This window comes from the organism of the source record quoted next, unplaced genomic scaffold (genome assembly GCF_019419815.1).
Source record: "Pyrus x bretschneideri cultivar Hongxiangsu unplaced genomic scaffold, Pyrus_bretschneideri_v1 Contig12, whole genome shotgun sequence".
NCBI classification, from domain to species: Eukaryota; Viridiplantae; Streptophyta; class Magnoliopsida; order Rosales; family Rosaceae; genus Pyrus; species Pyrus x bretschneideri.
In genome coordinates this window covers 2,424,239-2,444,122 of record NW_025999413.1, presented here as the reverse complement: position 1 = coordinate 2,444,122, position 19,884 = coordinate 2,424,239, and the positions used below count along the sequence as shown (strand labels likewise).

The 19,884-nt window shown below is 35.7% G+C and overlaps 3 protein-coding genes across 53 annotated transcripts; 1 reads left to right on the top strand and 2 right to left on the bottom strand.

Moving 5' to 3' along the window:
- Positions 1–7,751: 7,751 nt before the first annotated feature.
- On the top strand, positions 7,752–15,716 carry LOC103945006. 50 transcript variants are annotated; one of them, XR_007255922.1, is made up of 11 exons: positions 7,752–7,898; positions 8,004–8,063; positions 8,232–8,274; positions 8,641–8,764; positions 9,584–9,665; positions 10,149–10,189; positions 10,391–11,886; positions 12,161–12,256; positions 12,340–12,575; positions 12,860–12,904; positions 12,985–13,422. XR_007255922.1 is itself a non-coding variant. In XM_048577925.1 (5 exons), exons 1-4 carry the CDS (start codon positions 7,792–7,794, stop codon positions 8,923–8,925), a joined length of 498 nt encoding a protein of 165 aa, XP_048433882.1. In that variant the 5' UTR covers positions 7,752–7,791; the 3' UTR covers positions 8,926–8,954; positions 14,089–14,385. The 50 variants fall into 50 exon arrangements, 3 of the variants coding, with proteins under 3 accessions (XP_048433882.1, XP_048433881.1, XP_048433880.1); XR_007255924.1 differs by having other exon boundaries at positions 8,610–8,764; XR_007255910.1 differs by adding an exon at positions 8,922–8,954 and having other exon boundaries at positions 7,752–8,063.
- On the bottom strand, positions 13,351–14,334 carry LOC108866197. The gene is made up of 2 exons (XM_048577926.1): positions 14,210–14,334; positions 13,351–14,107 (listed from the first exon to the last, which is right to left on the bottom strand). The coding sequence occupies exons 1-2, from the start codon at positions 14,294–14,296 to the stop codon at positions 13,820–13,822; spliced, it is 375 nt and encodes a 124-aa protein (XP_048433883.1). The 5' UTR covers positions 14,297–14,334; the 3' UTR covers positions 13,351–13,819.
- LOC103934867 (protein CLP1 homolog) lies at positions 15,400–18,608 on the bottom strand. 2 transcript variants are annotated; one of them, XM_048577920.1, is made up of 9 exons: positions 18,064–18,608; positions 17,871–17,939; positions 17,668–17,760; positions 17,152–17,393; positions 16,893–17,031; positions 16,733–16,789; positions 16,372–16,545; positions 16,053–16,288; positions 15,400–15,768 (listed from the first exon to the last, which is right to left on the bottom strand). In XM_048577920.1, exons 1-9 carry the CDS (start codon positions 18,238–18,240, stop codon positions 15,651–15,653), a joined length of 1,305 nt encoding a protein of 434 aa, XP_048433877.1. In that variant the 5' UTR covers positions 18,241–18,608; the 3' UTR covers positions 15,400–15,650. The 2 variants fall into 2 exon arrangements, with proteins under 2 accessions (XP_048433877.1, XP_048433878.1); XM_048577921.1 differs by having other exon boundaries at positions 16,372–16,506; positions 18,064–18,583.
- Between the last annotated feature and the right edge of the window lie 1,276 nt (positions 18,609–19,884).

Here is a 19,884-nt window from a genome sequence, read left to right as displayed (position 1 = left end):
GTGACGTGTGAAATACAAGCCTGGAGCTTGTCCCTGACTACAAGTCACCTCGTGGTGGTTACTTATTTATTATTATTATTATTGAACTTTCATGATATATATTGTGGATAGATACAAATCTTATAATTTTTAACATTTCGGACAATGCGATTTTATCATTTTTAACATGACTGTTTGGTTTTTTCGGCTTTTATGATATGTTTGTTCTAAGCTTTGTTTCTCATTCTTGCTTATCTTTGAAACCTCTGATTCTCCAGAGGTCCAATGGTTCTTTTTTTTTTTTTTGTTTAAATTTTGTCTATGCAATTCTGTTATTGTTTGAAAGTCTCTTGGTGTCTCTGTGATTCTTATTTAACCCAGTGTTTTTAATTGTTTATCAAATGTTGTTAGGCATTTTATTTGTTTTATGTTGGTTGCTTCCTTTCTTTTTTGCATTCTCACTTTATCAAATCGTTCTTCGAAGGTTAGTTACTTTGGTTGGTTGGTCTTTTTGTTAGGTTTTTCTAGTAGTCAACCGTCTCATCCTCCCCGAAGTGCTTTGATAAGTGCTGTTAACAACTGCAATCTCTCAACAAACCAAACATATTTCCAAAAAAAATCACAACTTCCATATTTAAAATTTTTAAATTTTTGACTATGTTATTCTAAGACCTACAAGCTGAACAGATTTTTCTAAAAGACATAACTTTTGACGCTGTATTTAATTTGTGATTCATGGTAGATAAAATGGTGAAATAGATTGATCGAAACGAACAACAAATTCTAGGAGGAGTTTTGGTTAAAAATGTAAAGGAATTGATTAAGGCTCGAAACATTAACAAGATTCGAAAAATGATACATACATATATATATATAAAGAAATTGCCCCATGACCCAATACAAAGAAAGAAGTCAAAATAGAAAAAGCAAGGATGGGTTTGCGTGTTTATGGTAAGGGTGCAAACCGAAACAAATTGGTGGTTCACACTATCCATTCACCAGGAAACCGTAGTAATTCGCCGAAAGAACAAGTTTCGTTGAATGAAGAAGTTTAGCATGTATTTTTGGGGGTTTTTGGTGGGATCTACAAGTTTGGTTGCTGCAACAAGATTGGAATTTTGTTGCTCTTCCTTGCCTCCACCATAACATCCTTCTGGGTTTTCAATGTATAGAGATGGGACAGGTGTTACATAATAAGATAAATGTCGTGTAAACCTTTTTTGTTCGATCATAACATCAATAATGTAAACAGTTAACCCTTTTACCGTTTTAAGGATGAAGTGTTGGCGTGCTGGGATTATGTTTCTCTGCTTATATATTTTTCACATTTCTCTTTTTGTTGATAGGATCCTTTGACTCATGCTTCTTTGTTGGTTATACACTTTTAAAACAGTTGTTGTATTAATGTTTTGATATTATTCGTGAGCGGGCCATTCTCAAAAACAAATTGTTTCTTTCCTTATGTCGTCTCATGATGAAATTGAAGGGATTCGTTTTTAAATTGCAACTTTAGTTGGTTTTTATAAACATTCTATTCTCATTTTTAACTTTGAAAATTTTACTTGGTTCTTCAACAATTTTTAATTGGTTCCTCCAAAAAATATGTGTGGATGTTTATGCCGTGTTAGTTCTTTCTTTGCAACCATATATGAATTCTTAAAAACTATGGTGATTAATGTGGTTTTCCGGATGGTTTTTTTAATGGGGAAAACGGGGTGAGCAACGATTTTTTATCGTTATTCTCGATTGGTATGTAACTATTTGAATATGGAAGGCATGGTATCATGCAAACAATACAACAATTGTAAATAGTTTAATGACTTCTAAACTTAATGGTTTTTAACTACTTCAAAATGATTCATAAAGTTGGATATGATTTTATTCGAAGGTGTCTATTTCAAGTATGGATCAGGGGTTTACATTTTAAGGGTCTTCAACTGTGGATAAAAAGTTGTTCATCACGTTAGAGAGGAATTTGAAGTTGAATTATCACCATGACAAAATGTTTTATATACTTACTTACCTTAGAGTCACTTCAATCCATTTTTTCCACCATCACAGATTTTTCAAGATTCTTTTCAATTTTTTTTTCTTATAAATAAAATTGTTCAAAAAACATAGTTTATAAAGATGTTTTAAAACATTTACATGAAGGTATAACTTTGCATTATTATTTTATCCTTTTGTTTATTTTTCTAAACATGACTCCACCATTTCTTTGTTAAATCACCTTATTCAATTTTAAATTTAATTAGCTTATGAATTGCTTATATATGAATTTCTTTGTTAAACATGACTCCACCATTTAGTCATCAATCCCTTACACACACACACACACACACACACACACAATGATATTATGTATTACATTCTAATTTTTCTTTACTTACATTTTCATTCTATTTCTTTATGTGTGTAAACTTACACTAATTCTCCATAATTTTCAGTCAATTCCATTGTAATTAAGATAAATATTGAGTATATACACACTTATAAACACACCAAATTCAGTTTTCCATACGAAAGCACATACGTCAAATCAATGTTCCTACTGTATTCATTTAATCAAATGATGCATCAAATATAATAATTAAATTATACCTCTAATTTAAAACCTTTTGATTTCGCTTCATCTGCAGCTAAAACCGAAATTTAGACAGTCCCCAACATAATTCTATCAAATACCAGATAGCAACACCATGTAAAAGTCATATTGGGTGTCCACACCCACACTTATACTTTACAAATAAATTTGAACTTTGAATCACTTGGGCTTCAAAAATATTTGCACATAAATTCGAAAGAAGATGAATAAATTAAAGAAAAATCATATCTACTGGCAATTCAAACTGACGTAGAGTTGCTATCCAGCTATGCCGAAGACAACTCTGTACTGTTGACAAAGTCTAGAACAACCTGGAAATTTAAAGAGATCAAATTTAAAGCCAAATAAGCAATCATTTACTGAAAATCTTCACAAAAAAAGTGCTAGTTTCACAAATAAATGAAACCCAGATTAAATTTCTTGATAAAAACTAAGAACTTCAAAGCTTAAGAAAACCCATGAATCCAACCATAAAAAATATGCAAACTTTCGCACTGGCAAACCATTCATAAACCAAAAGTGATATCTTAAACAAAACACATGAATCCAACTCAAAAAAGCTCAAATTTAAAACGACCAACTCAAACAAAATATCAAACATGGTTCATTGTCTCTCTTTGCATTTTAAATCACATAGTGTTGCCCAATATATTATCGTATTAACATTTCATATACTCATGCATTAGATAAAAAAGTATATCTATGTTACAATTACATGGACTGATTTATCATGGTTTAAGATAGCAACCACAAATCATAGTATCTACATGTTCGTCAAATTATCTAAAATACTAAAACAAAACCCTCACTTCTCACTACATGTTTAAGATACATGAACCCATACAAACCTCTTCACCATTCACCAATACCATTGGTGCTAAAAAACCAAAAGAAAATAAAAAATCATTAAATAAGATGGCTACTAACCAAAGCATCCTTTGAACAAATTAAGAAATTCAAATAAAATTAAACACCCAGAAAAAAAGAAACACAAAAAAGATATGCTTGAATTGTCAAGGAAATCAAGATACTAATAAATATAAAGATAAGTTTGAATTGTTAATCAAATAAAAAAATAAATAAATAAAACAAAGCATTTCCTAACGTTGATTATGTCTGATGAGTTAATGCTATGTGATTGCCCCGGATTAGTCTTTCCATCCTTTTCAAGCCATGAGATGATTGCTTCTGGTGTATTACTAAGAATTACACATTTCCTTTCAAAATTAGCATGAATATAATAGTGATTCCAGCAGAAAATAAAAGGAAAAAATGACAACCGAAAAAAATTGACAAACCAAGACATATAAGTTTAGTAGAGGGCAAACAATGACAACCCAACAAAACCAAAGATTTAATTAAATGAAGCATAATTCAGTTTAAATCTCATAATTTACTTATTTCATTTTTTGACCAATCAAACAAACCATCACCGGAGAAAGAACCAACACCAAAAAAAAAAAAGTTAAATACCTTGATCGCAAACAGCTTGCAAGGTTGCAGACAGAAAGGCCAAAATTCGAACAACTTCTTTTGCTGAAACCAAATATGAAAGCAAATCAGAAAGGCAGAACCAAAGCACGAAAAAAGAATCAAACAACATACAATCAAAAAAGCAGAAAACCCACCAAAAAACCTTAGATCGCATCGATAACTTTTCCTAAAACCAAAAATCAAACCGCATCGCAAAGGCACACCCAAACAATGAAAAAAAAAATTAAAATTAGACACGGCAAGAAACGCAAAAAACGCACCAGAGATCGTTAGTTTTCCGAGAAGAAAACGGCCGTGAATAATCGGCGAGACAAAGACGCGAAGGACGGATAGCGAAAACAACGAAGGCGTGGGAGAGAGAAAAAACCGTTCCAAAATGAGGAAAAGCTGAAAATGGTGAGAGAGAGTACGGAACCCAAAGAAAAGGCAGAGTAGAAATGGAGCGGAAGAACCACCGATGACAGACGCGTGGTTTTCAAGGGCAGAATCGTCATTGTACTGTAGAAAAAGCTAAAAGATATAGCTGACAGGAAAAAATTTGGAGGGCATTTTCGCCACTCCACTGTCCGTGAACAGTACACGGCGTTTGGGTTTTAGTAGAGAAACAATTTGTTGTTTTAAGAAATTGTATTTTTTTTATTTAACTCGACTTACTATGGATCTCTTTGTTCCATCCTTTCCCCATGTTCTGCTACAGAGTTTTTTGACTTGGTCAATTTAGAAAGTTGGAGGGTTGTACACCTCATTTGCTTTGTGCTAAGTTTAGTTCTCATCCGTTTTTCTTATTCTGGCAATCTTATTTTGAATGTATTGTATACTTATTTGATTTGTGCCTTTTGTGTGGTATGTTGTGTATTGGTAGTGTGTACGGTTTGTCTTAATGAATGAGTACATGGTTTGTGTGTACAGTTGAGAATTTGGATTAATTATATGATTATTTAAATTATTCTTAATTGCTTGGGGCTTGTGGGGTGGGAGGGGGGAAGAAGTAGAGAGAAGTAGGAGAGAAGGGGGCGGAAGACAAAGGAAAAAAAGGGGGAAAGAAACAGGCTGCGTTCTTTTGCTTGGATTTTTATTTGGATTTGTGGAATCACCATTAATGAATATATATGCAATCAGATATATATATATATTATGTAGGAATGTCCATGAAAGCAACAATAACCAATTTGTCGATTATTGCTCCCCGCTTCCATTATCTGTGATTTTATTATTTTTATTCTATAATACCATGCATCCATCACAACTTTTCTCCAACCTACCTGACCCAATGCCAAATAATGTTTTGCATATGTTTTCAATGATGTAATGTGGCCATTCAAATGATCTCAGAATGAGAAAGTGATCAATTGTGTTTCCGAAGTTCTGTGCCATGAAAGATAATCCTAAGATTCGGCAATTTTTAAACATTTTTACATTTATTTGGTAAAGGATGAATCCAACTTCAATCTTAGCTTTTTCATCATTTATTATGCTGCTTTTCTATTTCCAAGTTCTTATTTGTTTTACTTAGCTTTAATTTCATTTGATTGGCTTTAATTATATTAGATTTAGAGTATGTCCATGCTTTGAAGCTCTGACATTTCCAGGCTGTGATTTGGTTTAAGGTTTTGTGCTTGCCTTTGCTTCTGTGCATAAAGAAATTTAAGTGTTTTTCTCAATTTGTTTTGTTCTGTGCATTCAATTTAATTATTTTTGTCAATTTCTTTTCGTAATTTGATTTTCTTAGTTTGGGTGATTTGAACACCTAAATTATGTTCTGTTTTATATCATGTTGATTCAAAGAATGGCCCTTTCTCCTGCCAATCACTTGAACCTGAATGATTAAAAACAGTTCACATTGGCTTCCATTTCCAGGCTGTCATTTGGTTTAAGGTTTTTTAAATTTCCTTTGCTTCTGTGCATTTCAATTTCAATGTTTTTGTCAATTTAACCCAGTGCTTGCTAAATCTATTTCAGACAATGCGATTTTATCATTTTTAACATGACTTTGGTTTTTTTCGGCTTATATGATATGTTTGTTCTAAGCTTTGTTTCTCATTCTTGCTTATCTTTGAAATCTCTGATTCTCCAGAGGTCCAATGGTTCTTTCTTTTTTTTTTGGTTTAAATTTTGTATATGCAATTCTGTTATTGTTTGAAAGTCTCTTGGTGTCAGTGTGATTCTTATTTAACCCAGTGTTTTCAATTGTTTATCAAATGTTGTTAGGCATTTTGTTTGTTTTATGTTGGTTGCTTCCTTTCTTTTTGGCGTCCTCACTTTACCAAATCGTTCTTCGAAGGTTAGTTACTTTGGTTGGTTGGTCTTTTTGTTAGGTTTTTCTAGTAGTCAACCGTCTCATCCTCCCCGATGTGCTTTGATAAGTGTTGTTAACAACTGCAATCTCTCAACAAACCAAACGTATTTCCAAAAAAAATCACAACTTCCATATATAAAATTTTAAAATTTTTGACTATGTTAGTCTAAGACCTACAAGCTGAACATATTTTTCTAAAAGACATAACTTTTGACGCTGTATTTAATTTGTGATTCAGGGTAGATAAAATGGTGAAAGAGATTGATCGAAGCGAACAACAAATTCTAGGAGGAGTTTTGGTTAAAAATGTAAAGGAATTGATTAAGGCTCGAAACATTAACAAGATTCGAAAAACGATACAGATATATAGAGAAATTGCCCTAGGATCCAATACAAAGAAAGAAGTCAAAATAGAAAAAACAAGGATGGGTTTGCGTGTTTATGGTAAAGGTGCAAACCAATTCATTTATATGTAGATTATTGGAGGAGCAACCAATTCATTTTTTGACGCCATACCTGCCAGCAAACAAACTGTAGATCAGGGTATGCAGAATATGGGTCACGAAAAGCATCGGAGATAATTCTCAACCTATAAGTCTTGATTGTGTTTTCGTTGATAAAGATGTAAGATTTTTACACCTTTTTAATTATCGTTGAATGCTAGCATTTTTACGTATCCAATTGTGCACACCATGTTCTTAGTACAACAAACTTTGTGATCAAACATATAACTGTAAAAACAAAACTAAGTATGAACTAACAATTCTTCTTTTTTTTTTTTTTCATTGTTTCTTAACCTATACAAATTAAACAAAATGTGATTTTGCAAGGTTGCTTCGACTGCTACTGATTTGATTATTGGAGTAATATCCATTGTTATCTTGCATATGATCTTAAATGCTATCTAAGTAGCCACAATTATGCTATACTGCCTATTTACATGATTCTTAAACTATATGCGTTAAATGTTATACCACTCATTAAGTATTATGTCTGTTTTTTAATTTATGCTTCCAAAAGGGAGATGCGGTTCATAGAACCATGAACGGTCGAGACATCCAATTTTTTTTAGACCATTTAAGTGTCTGCAATGCATACGAAATCAACAAATTTCGTATCGTTCACAACAGAAGATCAAGCAAGGTTGTCCCTCATGCTGCCATAATCGAATTGAATAGGATGGGGATGTGGTGCATATATTGTGTGGTTGGAAGATATCACATGCTAAATATCTCATTACTAGGTGTGGTGCATATACTGTGCATAGTGTTTCCTGACCTGAGTTGTATATATGATATTTTGGTGGATTTCACGTTATTTACAAAATTGCCACCACCTTTTCGTTCTTCGTTCGGTGAGGGTTTCGGGGATGGGAGGCCATGCCGCATCAGAGAGAGAGAGAGAGAGAGAGAGAGAGATGAGTGGGGATCTCAGCGCCATTGCTGCAGATCCTCGATTTCATGAGTGGGAGAGGGGGTACAGTCAGAGAAAAACATGGGGACCATCGGGATTTGAGGAAGAGGGGTATTTGGCTTATTTTCGTCAGATTTCTCAGACGCTTTTGCTAATGAAGAGAGTGTTCGGTTCTTTGATTTCTTTTGTCTGCCTCCTTCTATGTTGCTTTGTCAGTTTCATTTTCCAGTGCTGGCTCATGGAAATTTGTAAAAATGGCTGTAGTTTTCTGAGAAGGTTATGTTTTTTGTGTAATCCCATTTGAGGTTAAAAATGATGAAAATTTTGTATCCGAATCAAGGAATTGATTATTGAGAATTGAGTTTGTGATTTACAGTTCATTTTGGTATTTGATTGATAGTCGGTGCTCATAATTTGGATTTTTTTAATTAAAATTGTTTGCAGAGAGAGAGAGAAAGAGTTCGTTCGACGCTTAAACCAGAGCCAGGTATATCTCTCCTCTTGCTTTCTCTCTACGATGTTCTATCCCAATTTCTCTCAGACAGTAAGGGTTTTGGTTTGCTTTCTTGGATTAGATTTGTATATATTCCATTGCATCTCAGTTTTCTCTGATTTAATAGCATAATTTTCTTAGCATCAAAATTGTATCTGGCTCTTGGTTTTCTTGATCTAATTTTTTATTTATTTCTATAATTAGATAAATTAAGGAATAAATTTATATTAGTATATGAGTATTCGATTCTGATATAAAATTTATATTAGTATATGAGTATTCGATTCTAATATCATATATTAGTATATGAGTATTCGGTGTTTGCTAAGGCGCTTCTCGAGACGGCGTTGGAATGTGCAGGTGATGAGGATTCAGGGGATGAGGAGGAAATGGCAAAGGAGGAGGACCAAAACGCGCTCTCTGTTAGGATAATTGATGCCCTGAATTCCAGAAAGTCTGCACTTCACCACTCATTAATTATATGGTTTGTTCCTTTGGTTTTTATGGTTTAAAGGTGTTTATTTTGATGTTGTTTTTGATACATTGTTGAATATATTGTTAGTTTAGTTATTGATTGTACCGAGTGTGGTTTATGCTTTTGGTATTAAGTAGTTTTTTCATATCCCTGAACTCCTTTTCAGGTAGAGAAACGTGAGTTCTTCTAAGGTGTTTAAGTGAGTGTCAATCAGAGAGTATTTTGTTCGAATATCTGTCCAAACATAAAATTTCTTTGGAATGAAATAAATGAAACAACTTTTGAGACTCCCACATTTGAGATGTGTATTGGTTCTGAAAGTATAAGACCAAAAGTTACATTTTCATTCCCATTTACAGAAATACAACTTGCAGAATTAGTTAAATGTATCAAATGACTAGCATGTGAATTTGTGTATGGTTAAAAATAATCTTATCCTTAAGGATTATTGATTGGGCAAATTTGGTTGAGTAAATTTAGGGTTATTGATTGGGCTAATTTGGTTGATTAGTTGATATGATTTGGATGGGTTTGAGGGTTAGTTTCTAGGAATGTTCTATTGGTGTTCATTTTCTTCTACAGAGTTACCAAAATCTCAAGTCCCCATTTGATCCTTGAGTACGACCCAATCATATTTGCTGTAATACAATCATATTCTTGAGGTTTGGATTTTTTACTATCATGTTTCTGCCCAATCATATTTGCTTGTGTTTTCGTTAGAAAATACGCGCATGTTCTCTAAACTAAAATACACTTCTCAGATTGATGTGATTATTGGATTGGATTTTCCTTATTTACCTTCATATAATGGTGGGTTTAACTTTTTAGGTGAAAGTTTTTACGCAACCTCATTACTTGCAAAATTTTGTTCAGTCAACATTCAATGCCCTACCATCAGATCAAGTTAAAGGTACGAATCACGATCATGCTATTTTTGTCACTTTTTATTCCCTTGCTGAACACAATGGAGTGAATTGTCTTCATTTGCATTCTTGCATTTGAACTTACGTATGTTCTTACCTGACATTTGTAAGCTTTTGATTAGTCATGAAATATGATACATTTTCTCCGTGTTTAAAAACTTATGACAGACAATCAGTTTCTTTTTGGTTGGGTTGAAATGATATTGATTGTGCTGCTATAAAGTTCCTTTTTATAGTTGGGTTCGAAATCATGTTAATAGAATCTTTTTTTGGTTGGTCCGATCTGTAACAGATGAGATTGCTTTGTTTGAATCAAAATTTGATCTTTTTTTGTGTGAAATTATATTGGAATCGCAAATTTGTTAGGTATATCTTAGATTCTTTGCTGCATATTCACCTTCTCACAACTTTTACATTGTCTCTTGATTGGATGGATTTTTATAATTTCCATGATCAACGGATGCATGAAGTAAGGAGGAAGCTACTACTTTTATGGAGCTTCTTTGGCATGGTAATTTGAAGTTGCAAATGATTTTTTTTCGTTCACGGAATTCATTATCTTGCTATATTGGCAATTAGCAGTGTTTGACAATTGGCAAAGTGTATTCATTTTTCTGCTTAATTTATCTTGAGAATATTTGCATCTTAATACTTATTTTAATTATGTTAATTTGTCCCCTTTTCCATAGAATTTTGTGCAGTGTGAATGTAGGTTATTCTCAATCCTCAGATAGTGATTATTTAAGGACTTATCCAAACTTGGCTACTCAGCTTTTCAAATACAGAGCAGAGAGGAGTCAGATGAGCTAGAATCAAGTTGGTATCATTCTAAATTATTCTTAATCATTTACAACTTGCAGAATTAGTTAAATGTATCAAATGACTAGCATGTGAATTTGTGTATAGTTAAAAATAATCTTATCCTTAAGGATTATTGATTTGGGAAATTTGGTTGAGTAAATTTAGGGTTACTGATTGGGCTAATTTGGTTGATTAGTTGATCTGATTTGGATGGGTTTGTGGGTTAGTTTCTAGGAATGTTCCATTGGTGTTCTTTTTCTTCTACACAGTTACCAAAATCTCAAACCCCCATTTGATCCTCGAGTACGACCCAATCATATTTGCTGTAATACAATCATATTCTTGAGGTTTGGATTTTTCTCTCATGTGTGTTCTCTAAACTAAAATGCACTTCTTAGACTTCTGTTTCTTATGGAAACGGGCATCCTGCATGTTTTTTGCTTTGCATGTTTGTGCTTGAAAACTTAGATGCTAGAATAAGAATGAAACAGTTTTTATATTTTTTTGTCAACTGCTAAAACATGTGCCTAACCTACAGGATATATATTTTGCCACCTTGACTGCAGGGGCTAGATTTGTGTGAAGATCATGTTGCTTCTCTTTCTTCTGTTTATTAGGGAAACAGAACATTCAGTTTCGTCCGGTTAATTGTACAATGTCTTTTCATGTCAGCTAAGTTGAATGTATATAAAAACGAAGCTGCATATCTTACCGACCCCATTCACTCATCTATCCCTCTGTGCATTCATGATTGTGCTGAATTTATTCAGGTAAAATGTGTTTTATTCATGCAGTTCAAGATGATGCATTCAAGTCCCGCAGCAACGCGCGAGCATATTTTCTAGTTAATTACTATTGGTTTTCCCTCAATATAGACAACATTAAATTGGTCAAATTTATTTAGTAAAGTTTTTATGATTGTAGAATTTCTTGTTTAAATTTCTGGTTTTAGAGAATTCTTCATTAAATTTCTGGGTGCTTTTGAGGTTATTTTATCTGTGAGATTTAGTAATTTTTTCTAGATTTTGTAGAATTGTTCGATTAAATTTGTGGGTTTGGTTATTTTTTATTTTGTGCATTTTATAGTGAACTTGGTTGTGGGTTTCGATGTTTGTCTATGGCAAGGTAAGGGATGCCAACTCATGAACCAAGTGGCCTTTCAGCACCTGTAGGAGATGAGCGAAGTGATATGGTATAGTTTCCTTTAATTTTTACAATTGCTAAATGTAGATGACCAAAGCGAAATATCATTGAGCTCTTTGCAAATTCAGATTGTTGATTTTTTTTTTCCTTTCAATTGCACGTCCACAAAATCCCTTCAAGTATTGGTACGACTAAGTTGCAACTCTCACAAAACAACGGAGACACCGCGCTAAACCCTTGCCGCCCGATGACCCCAATTCTCAGGTACTACTTGACACTTGCTCACTTCTATGTTGGGGGAAATTAGTGCAAATTTTTCAATGTGTTTCAATTAGTGTCATTCTTTAGTGAACAAAAGTGTTTGATCCTCAATTGCCAACTCTGTAAATTTTTAGGAATGATTGAGATAAGCTTGTGGCGCAAGTGCATCTACTGTGTAGTAGTGCAAGTCCATTTTTAGGTGCATATTACCTAGGATTGTTGTAATCCTTTGCCAAGTGACTCTCTGTCTGTGGCTCATAAGCTGCTTTGTGGTTAGGGCCCAAGGGTGATTGTTGTGGGACCAACAGATTCTGGGGGTGTTGTATCCAGGAATGCCAAATTCCGTCAAAAATCCAGGAGTCATAGGATAAGGGTAAGCATCAATATGTTGCCATTTAATCCTTGTTATTTGTTCTTCCTGAAGAAAAGACTCATGTGCGCTGATATTTCTAACAGGAGTATTTCTATGGCCTTGCAAATGATCTCAGCCCACATTCTAATATCGCGAATTTTAGTGACTTTTCTGTCTTTCGGATTGGGGGCGGGCCACAGGCCCCACGTTCAGCTTTGCCAATTGGTGCAGAGCCTGCTGCGGACCCTACAAGATTGGCGCCTGTGAATATTAACCGGGATTTGCTACATACCATTCTTGCTGTTTCATTTGCCAAGGAGCCTGATCAAATTATTTCTAGGTAACTTGTACCGATCTATCTGATAGAGAAATAGATAATGAATGACTGAAGTATATGACATTGATCAGTCTCGTTCACTTTCATTTGAACTTCACATAGGAAAGTAGATGGTTTTACCCCCTCACTGTCACAAGAATGAAAATACATAGTAGTATTGTGGTATTTCTTGCTTGCTTTTCCGTCTCTGGAGATAGGGATGCGAATTTGACGGTGACATTTTGTATTTCAGAGTATGATTCGTAGTCTGTAGTCTTAAATATTTACTTTTTTGGTTTGTTTTGCAGTAATGTTGCTGGGTTTGTCTTTGTCACAGACGTCGACATTCAGAGGTTTGTATGGTGAACAACTTGCTAGAAACACTTCTTGTATTCTGGTTTTCGTTGTTCTAACCCAATATGCGGCGTTACAGGAAGACAATTACGTACCTTGCACCATCGGCGGGTGAGCTTCCAAGCAAGTATTTGATTGCAGGAACCGTGACATGGCTTGAAACATGAAGTCGATGAGCAAAAACCCCAGTAGTATTGCTTTCCGGTGGATGTACGTTGCTGGCTTATGTAAGGAGTGTAAGATGTGAGCTATCTAGGCGTAAAATTAGTTTTAACGATGCATCCCAAATACGACAACAGATTAGAATATTATTGTCGTTTTTTTGCATCCTAAATTTGTTATGCGAGTCTTGTTTGTCGTATTTTAGATTATACTAGAATTTAGAAAGGCGTGCCAAAGCCTGAATTACAGGCAACCACAATTTTTTTTTTTTTTTTGTTTTTTGGTTTTCTGTACAAGATATTTAAACGAAGGACTAAGGGATGGAGGAATAAATTGGCTAAGTGGCATTCAGGTATTGTTCAACTGTGATATAACCTATAAGTTAAGGTAGCCCTTGCAATATGAGCTCTTTCAATTTATCCGAGGCATAAAAAGGTGCTGCAGCTGCAGCTGCACTTCCACAAAATCCTTTCAAGTATTGGTACGATTAAGTTGCAACTCTCACAAAAGAAACCGTTCACAAGACGAAAGCACCAAAACGCAATTCATGACAGAAGCACCAATATGCAATACAAACAAAACCCAAAGCACCAAAAAACGCAATTCATGACAGAAGCACCAATATGCAATACAAACAAAACCCAAAGCACCAAAACGCAATTCATGACAGAAGCACACACAAGCCAATAATTTCAACGAGTTTAAAGCGAATGAGTCGTAAACCTCAAAAGTGACATAACCAATCCTCTCTCTCACTCGCGAGTGACATAACCAACAGCTGCAGTACAGAGTCTTATTAAGGCTTGGTATTTATCACTGACATAACCCACAGCTGCAGTGCAGAGTCCTCTTAGGATTTGGAAGGACTTGGTCCCAATTATCGCAAAATATACGGCCCAACATGCAAGAGTAAACCACCCGAAAGCTGGAACGAGGAGGAGCACCAGTAGCACCAACGCAAGAGTTCCACACAAGAGGCTGATGTTGTTCATGAGTTCATATATATTTGTATTGTTGGAAGCTTGGAGAATGTTGGCAGTCTGCAATGTCCCCGCGTAAGTGAGTAAATCAGCAATCAAGATCACAACAGTGTTGTGGTCTGTGACAAATGGAGACGGTAAATTTGCGGTCGCATGCTTCACCTGGAGGAGAACTCCTAGGCTGTTGATGGAATAGAATATAAGTTCGTGTGCTGCCGGTGGAGATTTGTACCGACCACCCTCCTCCATAGTGCTGCTGTATTATAAACAACACAGAAAGTTAATGAATGGGAAAATGATCTCTGGAACATTACTCTAATGATATCAGGAGTTCCTAATTTTCAATTCTTCCATATTAGTTAATGACGTTGACATGTGTCATCAACCGTTAGAATATCTGCGCACAACCCAAACTCATTTGCTAGCTAATTAAGAACATGAGCTTATAAAAGACCCCGTTTCATATACATATTGATGAGAAGGCATGTTACAGAGTATCTGGAAACCAAATTTATTTGATCCATAACTTGGACCTGGAAATTGAAAACGAAAAAGGAGGTTACGCAGAGTATCATAGATAGATTAACAAGATTGTTTACTCTTTCCCTTATGCTTTACAATCAGCTTCTGACGAAAGAGTAGATGCAACAAAATATGATAACTAAAGAAAATGTACTAACCCAGCCGAGAAAATTTTCAACTGAGAAATTTCACTTTCAAAACTTGGTTACAGATTTTTATTTTAGTTTGGAGGAGGAGAGGGGTTATATATAGGAGTGAGAGAGAGGAGGGAGGAGTTCGTGGCATGTTGCTCAAAATTTTCAAATGTTGAACGTTCAACTTTGAGCAACAAAACAAAAATTTTGCAACAAAAGAAAACAAAAATTTTGCAACAAAAGAAAACAAAAATTTTGCAACATAAGAAAACAAAAATTTTGCAACAAAACAAAACAAAAATTTTGCTCAAAGTTGCAAAACAAAACATGTTGTTTTGAGCAAAATTTTTCTTTAGTTATCATATTTTAGTTATCATATTTTAATGTTGCATCTACTCTTTCGTCAGAAGCTGATTGTAAAGCATAAGGGAAACAGTAAACAATCTTGTTAATCTATCTATGATACTCTGCGTAACCTCCTTTTTCGTTTTCAATTTCCAGGTCCAAGTTATGGATCAAATAAATTTGGTTTCCAGATACTCTGTAACATGCCTTCTGATCAATATGTATATGAAACGGGGTCTTTTATAAGCTCATCTTCTTAATTAGCTAGCAAATGAGTTTGGGTTGTGCGCGGATATTCTAACGGTTGATGACACATGTCAACGTCATTAACTAATATGGAAGAATTGAAAATTAGGAACTCCTGATATCATTAGAGTAATGTTCCAGAGATCATTTTCCCATTCATTAACTTTCTGTGTTGTTTATAATACAGCAGCACTATGGAGGAGGGTGGTCGGTACAAATCTCCACCGGCAGCACACGAACTTATATTCTATTCCATCAACAGCCTAGGAGTTCTCCTCCAGGTGAAGCATGCGACTGCAAATTTACCGTCTCCATTTGTCACAGACCACAACACTGTTGCGATCTTGATTGCTGATTTACTCACTTACGCAGGGACATTGCAGACTGCCAACATTCTCCAAGCTTCCAACAATACAAATATATACAAACCTCTGAATGTCGACGTCTGTGACAAAGACAAACCCAGCAACATTACTGCAAAACAAACCAAAAAAGTAAATATTTAAGACTACAGACTACGAATCATACTCTGAAATACAAAATGTCACCGTCAAATTCGCATCCCTATCTCCAGAGACGGAAAAGCAAGCAAGAAATACCACAATACTACTATGTATTTTCATTCTTGTGACAGTGAGGGGGTAAAACCATCTACTTTCCTATGTGAAGTTCAAATGAAAGTGAACGAGACTGATCAATGTCATATACTTCAGTCATTCATTATCTATTTCTCTATCAGATAGATCGGTACAAGTTACCTAGAAATAATTTGATCAGGCTCCTTGGCAAATGAAACAGCAAGAATGGTATGTAGCAAATCCCGGTTAATATTCACAGGCGCCAATCTTGTAGGGTCCGCAGCAGGCTCTGCACCAATTGGCAAAGCTGAACGTGGGGCCTGTGGCCCGCCACCAATCTGAAAGACAGAAAAGTCACTAAAATTCGCGATATTAGAATGTGGGCTGAGATCATTTGCAAGGCCATAGAAATACTCCTGTTAGAAATATCAGCGCACATGAGTCTTTTCTTCAGGAAGAACAAATAACAAGGATTAAATGGCAACATATTGATGCTTACCCTTATCCTATGACTCCTGGATTTTTGACGGAATTTGGCATTCCTGGATACAACACCCCCAGATTTTTGAAGTTTTACAACGTCCACACCAGGCTTGTTCTTTAGTACATTTCTGATCATGCTCCAAAGTTTTTCCTGAGAATTTAAAAGAAATATATGTACTGTCATCGGAGCCTACATATACAACCATTTTGTTAAAACATCAAAATGTTTTGCAAACAAGGATGCATTGTAACGGAGTCGAGCAACAATAGCAGAGAGGGGGGGGGGGGGGGGGAGAGGAGGGGAAAGAAGAAATGCTTGCAGAATCCAGTACGGTAAAATCATAATAAGAAAGAAAACTCAAACCAGAGGGATGTACCTGGCCCAGAACTAAGACAACATTGGCATTGAATGTATCAATTGCATGAAGAAGCAACTGCAAGAAAATCGACCAAGAATTTCAAATATATGACATTAAAACAACCATTTCAATAGTAAGTCAGCAGCCATCCCTGAAGTGCAAGCAGCCTAAAAATTACCTCGTAGCCTTGACCTTCTATCCATCCCATGGTATTGATCACCATTCCAGAAGCTCGAGATTCAGCATTCCCAGAAAGTTGTCTTTCTACCACTTGAGCAAGCTCCTTCACAAGCACTTTGTATAAATCTACATTATTACTGGATAAAAAATGGATCTTTAAGGATTCATGACTTCCACTAAATTAGCAATACAAGAATCAGATATTAATAAACGATGTGAAATGATAGGTCCATATGAAGATGCTATAAATCAATTACCTAGGAGTTGTGTGCCCATAGAAATAAACGAGAGGAATATCAAGAGGAATTCCTTCAACTGGATCAATAGGCATTTCAATAGGAGTAGTGGCAATGCATCCCGGAATTGTTATAGCTCCTTGTCCAATATCCAAGTCGACGAACGTAGGTTTCCATCCCTTCTTAGCTGCCCAACTAAGAAGCATTTTCGACAAGGAACTTTTCCCAGAATCTGTTGGTCCCACAACAATCACCCTTGGGCCCTAACCACAAAGCAGCTTATGAGCCACAGACAGAGAGTCACTTGGCAAAGGATTACAACAATCCTAGGTAATATGCACCTAAAAATGGACTTGCACTACTACACAGTAGATGCACTTGCGCCACAAGCTTATCTCAATCATTCCTAAAAATTTACAGAGTTGGCAATTGAGGATCAAACACTTTTGTTCACTAAAGAATGACACTAATTAAAACACATTGAAAAATTTGCAGTAATTTCCCCCAACATAGAAGTGAGCAAGTGTCAAGTAGTACCTGAGAATTGGGGTCATCGGGCGGCAAGGGTTTAGCGCGGTGTCTCCGTTCTTCCAGTACGGCGTGCACATTCACATAGCTGATATTTGGAGTCTGAAAAATCAAACATTTGAATCAGACACCATTCACATTCTCATTAGTGACAAATGCATCCGGAGCAAAAAGTAAAAAAACCCAAAGCAGATAACAAGCATGTGAAATACCTCATCAGCCGTGTACTCGGTTTCCGTACTGCCCTCCATCTCAATTGTTGCTCCGTTCCAAGTAAAAACCTTCAACAACCAAAACCCACAACAGAAATGCAATTCAAAATCTTTAACAATCAAAACCCACAACCCAAATTCTATTAAAAAGATGTAAACTTGGGAAAAGAACTAGGGGAAGAAGAAGGCTTACAGCAAATTTGAGCCTGGGCGGGAAGGTGAGCCAGAAATCAGGGGGGAGCTCGGTGCCGAAGATCTCAGCGGTGCCGCTGAGCAGGCGGAGCTTGAGAGGGGCGTCGTAGCCGACTTCAATTCTGAGCTCGCTCTCTCGGTCCAGTTTCACCTGCCTTGGTCCGCCGCCGTGCGCCATCTTCTTCTGCCAGCTTGGCTCTCGGTGCTCCAATTGGGGGCTTTATGCAGGCCAGAGTACAAAACTGGCGCTTTGTATTCAATTGGGATTCCGAGGGGTTTTTAGTGTTCGTTTGGGATTTCAATGAGTAAAAGAGTGTAACAAGACACCGGAGGAACTCCGTCGGGAATTTTAAGAGTGAACTCTATTGGGAGAGATCATTTCGAATCTCTTTCATTAAAGCCGCTAAATCAAATAATCTGAACTTTTAAAATTTGATTTAACAGCTAAAAACAGGTCATCTTTAAAAGTTATAATAATTTTAGTTGTTAGATCAAATTTTAAGAATCCTGATCACTTGATTTGATGGTTTTGATAGAAGAGATCCGGAAAATCTCTTCCCAACTCTATTTAATAGTGAGTACTCTTATCCACCAACTACCTTATTCATTATTTTTTTTTGTCGAACTACTTTATTTATTATTTTTTTATAAAAAAAAAAATTAGAGGACTATCTGGTAGTTTCGTTACAGCAATTCATTTTATTAGAGGTTGAGAACACTCATAAAGGCAGTTTCAACCTTTCTTTAGTCACTATCGTGTGATTCACTAATGTCAGAAATCAAACCCAGAACGTGACGTGTGAAATACAAGCCTGGAGTTTGCCCCTGACTACAGGTCACCTCGTGGTGGTTACTTATTTATTATTATTATTATTGAAATTTCATGATATATATAATGGATAGATACAAATCTTATAATTTAAACTCGTTAAGATGTGTTTTTGCTCATAACTTTTAAGTGATGGTAATGTTCACCACCTTATTTATTATTGTCAAATAAGTTTAAATTTTGAAATTTGTGTCCATCCTACACAAATTTTAAAATTTAAACACATGTAGGATAAATATGATCGTAAGCATCACCATCACTTGATGATGATGAGTCGTTGGCCTGTCTTTACAAAAACTTGACATGGTATCAGAGCGAACCTTTTATGATAAACTCTCGCACCAACTATTATATTGTTTTGCATATAAAAATATCGGCGTGATTAATAGTTGACCCTCAAGAAAACCTTTGGCCGATCTTGTAATTCTAGGCACTTTCGCAGATGGATTCACGAAAGAGTCCATGGGACCATGACTTTGTAGGCTCCTTCTTGTTCTCTTTCGAAGAAAGTTGAAGGGCAATTGCCACTTTACCTTTCCAAGTCCTCGGCACTTCGTGATAACTTCATGGTAAATTCTACGCACCTTCCATACGTGGGTTCGCTTAAATAACCACAAACCCCCCAAATCAAACCTCACTCGATCGAAAGCTCGAACCCAAAAACTTGCACAGAATTGTAAATATGTTGCCAACCGATGCTCCCCAAAAACCCCCCAACAAATTACTCAAAGACCGGACTTCATCGGCCACTCTGCTTACTTCAACCTCACAATCTGCTACCTCACCACAATGTACCGGGCGTACCAGGCCGGCAACTACCCGGTCCTCGCTTTCGTGGTGTTTTCTACATGCCCTACTGGGGTTTGGACAAGTGTCAGCAAGTGTACAGCTGGCTGCCACATGGCGATAAGTCGGTGAAGAATAACACTACTTGAAGGAATTGGATTCTCTCCGAGGCAATATCTCGGGATCTTACTGACCGAACAACATGAA

What these genes read in the sequence shown, in the direction of transcription:
- LOC103945006 (XM_048577925.1), top strand. Translation starts at nt 7,792, where the DNA reads ATGAGTGGGGATCTCAGCGCCATTGCTGCAGATCCTCGATTTCATGAG. An exon ending in GGCTGTAGTTTTCTGAGAAG is followed by an intron (nt 8,064 to 8,233) that starts GTTATGTTTTTT and finishes TTGTTTGCAGAG; the next exon opens with AGAGAGAGAAAGAGTTCGTT. An exon ending in ATCCCAATTTCTCTCAGACA is followed by an intron (nt 8,332 to 8,640) that starts GTAAGGGTTTTG and finishes TGGAATGTGCAG; the next exon opens with GTGATGAGGATTCAGGGGAT.
- LOC108866197 (XM_048577926.1), bottom strand. Translation starts at nt 14,296, where the DNA reads ATGGAGGAGGGTGGTCGGTACAAATCTCCACCGGCAGCACACGAACTT. An exon ending in GCCTAGGAGTTCTCCTCCAG is followed by an intron (nt 14,108 to 14,209) that starts GTGAAGCATGCG and finishes GGGACATTGCAG; the next exon opens with ACTGCCAACATTCTCCAAGC.
- LOC103934867 (XM_048577920.1), bottom strand. Translation starts at nt 18,240, where the DNA reads ATGGCGCACGGCGGCGGACCAAGGCAGGTGAAACTGGACCGAGAGAGC. An exon ending in CGCCCAGGCTCAAATTTGCT is followed by an intron (nt 17,940 to 18,063) that starts GTAAGCCTTCTT and finishes TGGTTGTTGAAG; the next exon opens with GTTTTTACTTGGAACGGAGC. An exon ending in TATGGGCACACAACTCCTAG is followed by an intron (nt 17,032 to 17,151) that starts GTAATTGATTTA and finishes TTTTTTATCCAG; the next exon opens with TAATAATGTAGATTTATACA.